The 9,880-nt window shown below is 52.0% G+C and overlaps 1 protein-coding gene across 1 annotated transcript in view; it reads right to left on the bottom strand.

The window, feature by feature from the left end:
* Ccnd1 (cyclin D1) overlaps nucleotides 1-3,975 on the bottom strand; it is a 34,955-nt gene extending 30,980 nt beyond the window's left edge. The window contains exons 1-4 of the mRNA XM_013020873.1: nucleotides 3,964-3,975; nucleotides 3,508-3,649; nucleotides 2,883-3,119; nucleotides 52-473 (exon numbers count right to left, since the gene is read on the bottom strand). Of these exons, the coding sequence (XP_012876327.1) occupies nucleotides 52-473; nucleotides 2,883-3,119; nucleotides 3,508-3,649; nucleotides 3,964-3,975 (813 nt within the window). The remainder of the gene's footprint in view (nucleotides 1-51; nucleotides 474-2,882; nucleotides 3,120-3,507; nucleotides 3,650-3,963) is intronic.
* Nucleotides 3,976-9,880: the final 5,905 nt, after the last annotated feature.

Below are 9,880 nucleotides of genomic sequence, written 5' to 3' on the forward strand. Positions count from 1 at the left end.
GGGGGCTGAGCGTGTACACGGGGGCTGAGCATACACGGGGGCTGAGCGTACACGGGGGCTGAACGTACACGGGGGCTGAGCGTGTACACGGGGGCTGAGCGCGTACACGGGGGCTGAGCGTGTACACGGGGGCTGAGCGTACACGGGAGCTGAGCGTACACGGGGGCTGAGCGTGTACACGGGGGCTGAGCATACACGGGGGCTGAGCGTGTACACAGGGGGCTGAGCGTACACGGGGGCTGAGCGTGTACACGGGGGCTGAGCGTACACGGGAGCTGAGCGTACACGGGGGCTGAGCGTGTACACGGGGGCTGAGCATACACGGGGGCTGAGCGTGTACACAGGGGGCTGAGCGTACACGGGGGCTGAGCGTGTACACGGGGGCTGAGCGTACACGGGGGCTGAGCGTGTACACGGGGGCTGAGCGTACACGGGGGCTGAGCGTGTACACGGGGGCTGAGCGTACACGGGAGCTGAGCGTACACAGGGGGTCAGTGTACACGGGGGCTGAGTACACGGGGGTTCAGTGTACACGGGGGCTGAGCGTACATGGGGGTTCAGTGTACATGGGGGTTCATTGTACACGGGGGGCTGAGTGTACACGGGGGGGCTGAGCATACACGGGGGGCTGAGCGTGCTGAGGGTGAGAGCAATGTGGCCGGTGTGCAGGCAGGAGGAGAGCTCAGCCCTTGGACCTTCAAGGGGAGATGCCTGGACTTGGGCCCCGAGTTCGAGGCAGTGGTGCCCCATTGGGGGCCGGGGGTCATTTGCCACCCCCTTCTGCGCCAGGTTGTTTTGTGACCACTGGTCTGGTTTTGTTCTGCGGTTGCTTTGGCTCGGTCCCCCCAAGCCAGTGGGACAGAGGGGTGCCCGTGACCTCGCAGAGGGAGTCACCTCTGCCCCCAAAGGCACAGGAGTGACCTCACAGGACAGCGCACCGAGGGCCTGGGCCACGAACGCGGCGTGACCGAGTTCAGCCGGCCCAGTTCCTGGTCCTGACTGCACGAGTGCTCACACCTGTAATCCTGGCTACTCGGGAGCTGAGACCTGAGCCAGCGCGGGCACCCCTTAACCACCAGAAAACCAGAAATGGCGCTGTGGCTCAAGTGGTAGGGTGTTTGCCTTGAGTAAAAAAGCTCAGGGACAGTGGCTAGGCCCTGAGTTCAAACTCCATGACTGACAAAAGGAAAAAAAAACCTCACAGACTTTCCTGCTCGGGCGGCTGGATTTCAGCTCTCCGCCTCCTGAGTAGCTAGGATGACAGGTGTTGAGCCACTGGTGCCCAGCTAACTTTTGTTTCTTTCGCTCTGCTTTTTGAGGCAGAGTCTTACTATATATTGCAGTTGGCCTAGAAGTGGAGATGCTCCCGCCTCAGCCTCCCGAGTGCTGGGATTACAGGTGCACCGCACACACTCAGAGCCAGGATCGTCCGCAAGTAGAATCCTTCTCTTATTTTCCGGTCCGATGGTCAGCAGTCTAAGCACTCTGAGCTATTAATAAATAAGGTTATCATAAACAAATTCCAAGGTCAGGTTAATTTGGAGAGTTGCAATGCTCCTTTGCCCGTCACAGGCTCTGAGGAGTCCCGAAAGGTAAAAGTGCTCATTTCCAACAAGTGTGTGTGTGTGTGTGTGTGTGTGTGTGTGTGTGCGCGCGCGCCAGTCCTGGGGCTTGAACTCAGGGCCTGGGCGCTGTCCCTGAGCTTCTTTTGCTCAAGGCTAGCACACTACCACTGAGCCACAGCCCCACTTCTGGCTTTTTCTGCGTATGTGGTACTGAGGCATCGGCAAGCACACTACCACTGAGCCACCTTCCCAGGGCCTGGGCACTGACCCTGAGCGTTACCCCCTCTAAGCTGGTGCTGAGTTTCCTGCCCGGGCTGGCTTTGGACAGCCTTCCTCAGGTCTCAGCCCTTTGATTAGCTAGGATTCCAGGCATGAGCCATTATTCTTTTAATATACTGTCTGCTAACAACAGCCTTTGGAGATGTTCCAGAAGTATTCTTTGGGAAACATGGCCCTGGAACATATTTTCCTAAGTGAAATAAAAGAATATAAATAGTTTGTCCTTTTTCCTCTGTAAGAACAGAAAATGCTCGCAGAATTCAGCCTAGAAACGAAACTGCATTGGGGTCTCTGCGAGCAATGCTGGGGCTGGCTGGCCTCTGCCCGCGTGGGGTCTCACCTTGCTGCCTTTGTATCATTTTAAGCTGTAGTTAATTTCGGTCTTTTCCTTGGTCAGCTTGTTATCTGAATTTTTAGATTGTATTTTCTTCTCGGATCACTATGAACTTGACCTTTGGAGGGTGACCTTTTATATTTGCTAATGAAACTCCCGATGTGAGGAGAGTTCACGTTTTCAAACCGTTCAATAGTGAGTCTCAAACTCAGTATCTCAGCTTTGCTTAAGCTACTTGGCTGGTGCTCTACCACTTGAGCCTCTCTTCAGTTTCGCATTTTTGCTAGTTAATTGGAGCTGGAAATCTTTCGGACTTTTCTGTCCAGGCTTTGGATAGCAACTCTCCAGGTCTCAACCTTCTGAGTGCTGGGATGGCTGGCGTGAGCTGTAGCCCCCGGCAAGCGTTAACTCTTAAACTTTCTGCACTTTTCCCTGTGCCGTCTCCCGCCTTGTGCTTCCTTGTACATATGGTGACATAAGAATTAAAAATAGTTTTGGACTTATTCATCCGACTCGCACGTGGTTTCCAGCAGCGAGTGGCTCACACACGCGTTTGGTCAGCATCTGTTTCTGTACATGAATGGGAAAGCGACAATCCCATTTTCCTATAGCTGCTTCAGAGAAATCCGAAAATCTTGCACAAGGAATGCGTGCCTACCATGGAAAAGAGAATTGAAACATCAGAACGGCCAGATCCGCCGCACCTGTGGTCCCCGCATGCCGGCAGGCAGCGTTGGTGGTCTCAGCGTGCGGGCCGCCCTGGGGGGCTCGGCCTGTTGGTGGTGCTGGGATCTCCGCCGGGGATCTTTCCAGACTTGGCTTGGTGAACACCAGACAGCTGACCTGCTCGTGAGACCCACCGGGCGGCGTGGGGACGACAGTCAGTACCCTCCAGTCGCACACTTGAGTTGCTGAGGTATTTAGATGGTTGTGCTTTGATTCTGCGGAACCGGGGTTTGAACCCAGGGCCTCACTCTTGCTAGACAGGTGCTCTGCTGCTTGATCCATACCTCCAGCCCTGTTTTTGTGGGTTTTAGACTGGGCTGGGCCCTTCCCGTTTATGCCTCCTTCTTGTAGCTGGAGGGACAGTCATGCGCCAGCACACTCACCCTTTCCTTGTCTGTGACGAGGTCTTCTGTGTGTGCTCAGACAGGGCTGAAACTGACCCCTGTTCCCTGTCCCCTGGAGCTAGGATTAGGGTGAGCCACTTGCCCCTGCTTCTCTCAGTTCTTTTCTGACCCTTGGCTTCATGTTTCCATTTGCTTTATTGCTATCTTAGAGGTGATCCGCAGCGGGGTCACGGTTACTGGCGTCAGGTGCTGAGTGCACGTCCTTTCTCCCGTGTCATCTGGCCCGCGCTCCCTCCCATCTCCACCCGTGAGTCGCACAGTTCACTTTCGTCGGTGTCCGGTGTGCTCCGCTGCCGCACTTTTTCACCCTTTTCCCTTGTGTCTATGCCCTCCTCGCGCTCCTGTAGATATGCACCTGACAATACTGTATATAGCGTAGAGAATACAGAATCCTCAGCAAAAGAAAAACACATTGAAAGTCCCTTGTTTTCATATCGTTGGAGTTCGTCTCAGTTTGCATGCTATGTGATGTGCATGTGAAGCGGTGCTTGGGTATTGCACCTTGGTGATTCTCTTCTAAGACCACCCTGTTTTGGTCTCACTGTAGGTGAGCATCTGGAATCCTGTGTAATTTGTCATATCCTAGGGCATTTCAGATCCAACTTCTGCCTATCTGAGAGAACATGTGCTGTTTGTGTCCCTGACCTCGGCCTACCTCGCTGAACATGATGTGTTCTAGGTCCATCCATTTCCCTGCGAGTGACATTATGTTATTCTTTCTGCTGGCTGTGTAAAATTCCGTTGTGTATAGATAGCACATTTGTGGCATCCACTCGTCTATTGTGGGGCATCTGGGCTGTTTCCACATCCTGCTGTGAACAGTGTGGCAACAAACATGGACATGCAGGTGTCTTTATCCTATCCTGGCTCATGATGCTCAGGGTAGATGCCCAGGAGTGGTATGGCTGGGTCACAGGGAAGGTCTCTGGTGGTTTTTTGAGGAGCCTCCAGACTGTTGTCCAGAGTGGTTGCATGAATTTACATTCCCACCAGCAGTGCAGTAGGTTTCCTTTCCCCACACATCCTCACCAGCATTTGTTGTTTGAATTCAAAATGTTGGCCAATCTAACTGGGGTGAGATGGCATCTCAGGGTTGTTTTGACTTGCATTTCCTTTATGGCCAGGGATGACGAGCATTTCCGCATGTGTTTCTTTGCTGTTCTTACCTTTTCTTTTTAGAAGTCTCTCCTTAGCTCCCTTGCCCATTTAGTAATTGGTCTATTAAGTTTGGGAGGGGTTCGTTTCTTGAGCTCCTTGTACATATTGGATATGATAGATTGCTGATAAAGAGCTTTTCCCACTAGGTTGGCTGTCTTTCTAGTTTGGTTGCTATGTCCTTAGCTGTGCAGAAACTTTTTATTTTAATGTACACCCTCTTGTCGAGCCTCTCTCCAATTTGTAGTGTCCCTGGGCTCTGTTAGGAAGTTCCTGCCTGTGTCTATAAGTTCGAGTGTCTCTCCTATTCTCTTGCAGTAGTTTCAGAGTTTCAAGTCTGACGTTGAGGTCTTTGATCCGCTTTGAGTTGATGTTGGTGCCTGGTGACAAGCAGGGATCTACTTTTAGTTTTCTGCAGATGGCCGTCCAGTTTTCCCAGAGGCTATGACTTTTGCCACTGTGTGTCTTTGGCTCCTTTGTCGAATATCAGATGACCGTACATGTGTGGTTTTATTTCTGGGTCTTCTAATCTATTCCATTGGTCTTTGGGTCTATTTTTGTGCCAATACCAAGCTGTTTTTTTTTTTTTTTGGGTCCGGTCGTGGGGCCTGAACTCGGCCTGGGCACTGTCCCTCAGCTCTTCAGCTCAAGGCTAGCGCTCTACCACTTGAGCCACAGCGCCACGTCCAGCTTTTTTTCATTTTTGCTTATGTGGTGCTGAGGAATCGAACCCAGGGCCTCATGCATGCAAGACAAGCACTCTACCACTGAGCCACCTTCCCAGCCCCCAAGCTGTTTTTTTTTTTTTTTTTTCCCTGTGGCTTTCTAGTAGAGCTTGAAATCTGGTATTGTGATACCACCTGTGTCGTTTCTTTTGCCTAGAATTGCTTTGGCTATTCTAGGTCTTTTGTTGTTCCATATGAATTTTTGGATTGTTTTCTCTTTCTCTGTAAAGAATGCCATTGGGATTTTGATGGGAATTGCATTGAATTGGTCAATCATTTGTGGCAGTATGGCCATTTTCACAATATTGGTTCTACCTATCTGGAACATGGTAGGTCTTTCCATTTCCTGATTTCCTCTTTGATTTCTTTCTTCAGATTTTTATAAAGATCACTATAAAGGTCTTTTATATCTTTGGTTAGGTTAATTCCTAGGTATTTTTTTGAGGCTATTTCTTTTCTGCTTATGCACTGTTGGTGTGCAGAAAGGCTACTGATTTTGTGGGTTGATTTTGTATCCTGCTGCTTTGTTGAAGTGGTTGATCAGCAGTAGGAGCGTGGGGGGTGGCACTTTTTAGGTCCTATAGATAGAAAATAGGGATATTTTCATTTCTTCTTTCCCTCTATGAATACCTTTAATGTCCTTTTCTTGCCTTATTGCTCTGGCTAGGAATTCCAGGACTGTATTGAAGAGGAGTGGAGAGAGTGGGCATCCTTGCCTGGTTCCTGATTTGAGGGGAAACGGTTTTAGTTTTTCCTCATTTAGTATGATGTTGGCTGTTGGTCTGTCATCTAGATAGAGCCTTTATTGTTTTAAGGAATGTTCCTCTAGTTTTTTCCAAAGATTTTAACATGAATGAGTGTTGTATTTTGTCAAAGGCTTTTTTTTTTTTTGGTCAGTTGTGGGGCTTGAACTCTGGGCCTGGGCGCTGTCCCTCAGCTCTTTAGCTCAAGGTGAGTGCTCTACCACTTGAGCCACAGCGCCACATCTGGTTTTCTGGTGGTTTATTGGAGATAAGAGTTTCATGGACTTTCCTGCCCGGGCTGGCTTTGAACTGTGATCCTCAGATCTCAGCCTCCTGAGTAGCTAGGATGACAGGCGTGAGCACCCCGCTTGTCAAAGGCTTTTGCTGGTTGGTTGAGATGGTCCTGTGGTTCTTGCCCTTGGCTCTGTTGGCATTGTTACTGTGGTTTTTGAGATAGGGTCTCTTTTCTCCAGCAAAGGTAGCTCTATTACAGGCGTGAGCCACTGTGCCCTCTGGGTTTTTCTCTTTTTTAGCAATATCGGCTTGTGGGTGTTAATCTTTAGAAACTGCTTCCCCGTCTTAGAGTTGTCCTGTGTTCCCAGGACAAGGCCCATCTGGTGGCTGTGGATACACCACAGGTACCTTTTCTTTTTCTTTTTAGAAGTCCTGAGATTCTGCTTCTATTGGACGTTTTCAGTAAGCTTCTGGTTTTCAGTGAGTGTTGATGTGGAGAGAGACCCCCCACCCCAGCCTGCGTGCCTCACACCCTACAGCACGTTGTCAAATGGAGACCCAGAAGTACTCACTTGCTCTACTCCAGACCCGGCTGACTTCCCACTTGTGTTAAGACTTCTGAGATTGTGCATGTGACTGAGGCTAGCCAACGACTTTTCTCTTTCTTCCTTTCTTCCTTTCTTCCTTCCTTTCTTTCTTTCTTTCTTTCTTTCTTTCTTTCTTTCTTTCTTTCTTTCTTTCTTTCTTTCTTTTCTTTCCTTTCCTTTCCTTTTTTCTTTTTGCTGGTCATGGGGCTTGAAGTCAGGACCTAGGTGCTGTCCCTGAGCCGCTCTGTGCTCAAGGCTAGCGCTCTACCACTTGAGCCATTGCTCCACTTCTGGCTTTTTCTCTGTACTTTATTAGAGATAAGAGTCTCATAGACTTTCTTGCTCCAGCTGGCATCAAACCATGAACCTAAGATCTCAGCCTTCAGAGTAGCTAGGATCCCAGGCGTGAGCCACCGGCACCCGGCTAGCCAGTGAGTTTCCCCTGCTGTGCTCAGTTTGGCTCGAGGTTCTCTTACAATGGTTGATTTCAGGCCAGGTGTGGTGATTCATGCCTGTAATCCCAGCACGTGGAGGTAAAAGCAGGAGAACCTGGACTTGGAGGTCAGCCTGGGCTATGTAGCAAGACCTTGTCTCAACACAAAGAAAAAAAGAAACAAACAAAAGTCCCAGAGATTATGAATAGACGGGAAGGCCAGGTACTGTCTCTGAACCTCTATGGGAGAGAGTAGTCAGTGAAGACCACAGCGAGGGCAGCGCTTTGGACGTTATGAGCAGAAGAGAGTGGGAGCCCGGCAGGGCTACTAGGCAGAGGGCACCCTGCAGTGTTGGGACAGAGGACACACTGCAGTGTCAGGACAGAGGGCAGAGGGCACACTGCAGTGTCAGGACAGAGGGCAGAGGGCACCCTGCAGTGTTGGGACAGAGGACACACTGCAGTGTCAGGACAGAGGGCAGAGGGCACCCTGCAGTGTTGGGACAGAGGACACACTGCAGTGTCAGAACAGAGGGCAGAGGGCACCCTGCAGTGTCGGGACAGAGGGCACCCTACAGTGTCGGAACAGAGGGCAGAGGGCACACTGCAGTGTCGGGACAGAGGGCAGAGGACACACTGCAGTGTCGGGACAGAGGGCAGAGGCCACACTGCAGTGTCAGGACAGAGGGCAGAGGACACACTGCAGTGTCAGGACAGAGGGACAGAAGACACACTGCAGTGTCAGGACAGAGGGCAGAGGGCACACTGCAGTGTCAGGACAGAGGGCACACTGCAGTGTCAGGACAGAGGGCAGAGGGCACACTGCAGTGTCAGGACAGAGGACACACTGCAGTGTCAGGACAGAGGGCAGAGGGCACACTGCAGTGTCAGGGAAGAGGACACACTGCAGTGTAAGGACAGAGGGCAGAGGACACACTGCAGTGTCAAGACAGAGGGCAGAGGACACACTGCAGTGTCAGGACAGAGGACAGAGGACACACTGCAGTGTCAGGACAGAGGACACACTGCAGTGTCAGGGCAGAGGACACACTGCAGTGTCATGACAGAGGACAGAGGACACACTGCACAGTCAGGAGAGAGGGCAGAGGACACATAGCCGTGTTAGGACAGAGGACAGAGGACACACTGTAGTGTCGGGATTGAGGGCAGAGGACACACTGCAGTGTCAGGACAGAGGACAGTGGACACACTGCAGTGTCAGGACAGAGGACACACTGCAGTGTCAGGACAGAGGACAGAGGACACACTGCAGTGTCAGGACAGAGGACAGTGGACACACTGCAGTGTCAGGACAGAGGACACACTGCAGTGTCAGGACAGAGGACAGAAGACACACTGCAGTGTCAGGACAGAGGACAGAGGACACACTGCAGTGTCAGGACAGAGGACACACTAGTGTCAGGACAGAGGACAGAGGACACACTGCAGTGTCAGGACAGAGGACAGAGGACACTGCAGTGTCAGGACAGAGGACAGAGGACACTCTGCAATGTCAGGACAGAGGACAGAGGACCACTGCAGTGTCAGGACAGAGGACACACTGCAGTGTCAGGACAGAGGACAGAGGACACACTGCAGTGTCAGGACAGAGGACAGAGGACACACTGCAGTGTCAGGACAGAGGACAGAGGACACTCTGCAGTGTCAGGACAGAGGACAGAGGACACACTGCAGTGTCAGGACAGAGGACAGAGGACACACTGCAGTGTCAGGACAGAGGACAGAGGACACACTGCAGTGTCAGGACAGAGGACACACTGCAGTGTCAGGACAGAGGGCAGAGGACACACTGCAGTGTCAGGGCAGAGGGCAGAGGACAGAGGACACACTGCAGTGTCAGGACAGAGGGCAGAGGACACACTGCAGTGTCAGGACAGAGGACAGAGGACACACTGCAGTGTCAGGACAGAGGACACACTGCAGTGTCAGGACAGAGGACAGAGGACACACTGCAGTGTCAGGACAGAGGACAGAGGACACTCTGCAGTGTCAGGACAGAGGACAGAGGACACACTGCAGTGTCAGGACAGAGGACAGAGGACACACTGCAGTGTCAGGACAGAGGACAGAGGACACAATGCAGTGTCAGGGCAGAGGACACGCTGCAGTGTCAGGGCAGAGGACACGCTGCAGTGTCAGAGCAGAGGACAGAGGAGAAACTTCAGTGTCAGAGCAGAGGACAGAGGACACACTGCAGTGTCACAGGCCATGATTTGATAAGAGGTCAAGTGCCACTCTCCAAGAGCCCGTGCTGTGGCTGTCTGGGGAAAGGGAGTCTGAGCTGGGGAGGAGCCGTGCCACGGCCCTGGGCAGGGAGGTGCCTGCGGCTCAAAGGACCAGCGAGAAGCCCGGCGGCCTGGGCGCTCTGCCGCTCTGTCAGGGTGGCCCTGCAAGGAGACCAGGGAGAGCAGGCTGGGAACGGAGGGAGCCTCCCCAGGAAAGCACACACCGGTTCTCAGCAGATCACAAAGCGCTGCACTTTGCTTTGTTTTTAACAAAAGAGATAGAGAAGGACTCTACCGTTCCACAAACCCGCCAGAATCGCGTTGATTAAGGAATTCTCTTGAACACCTCTGAAAGGGGTCTGGTCACCTCGCTGCAGCTTGTCACCACGACCCATTACCCAGGAACTTTTTCTTTTCTTTTCTTTTCTTTTGTCAGTTGTGGGTCTTGA

This window comes from Dipodomys ordii, unplaced genomic scaffold (assembly GCF_000151885.1).
Source record: "Dipodomys ordii isolate 6190 unplaced genomic scaffold, Dord_2.0 Scaffold54, whole genome shotgun sequence".
NCBI lineage: Eukaryota > Metazoa > Chordata > Mammalia > Rodentia > Heteromyidae > Dipodomys > Dipodomys ordii.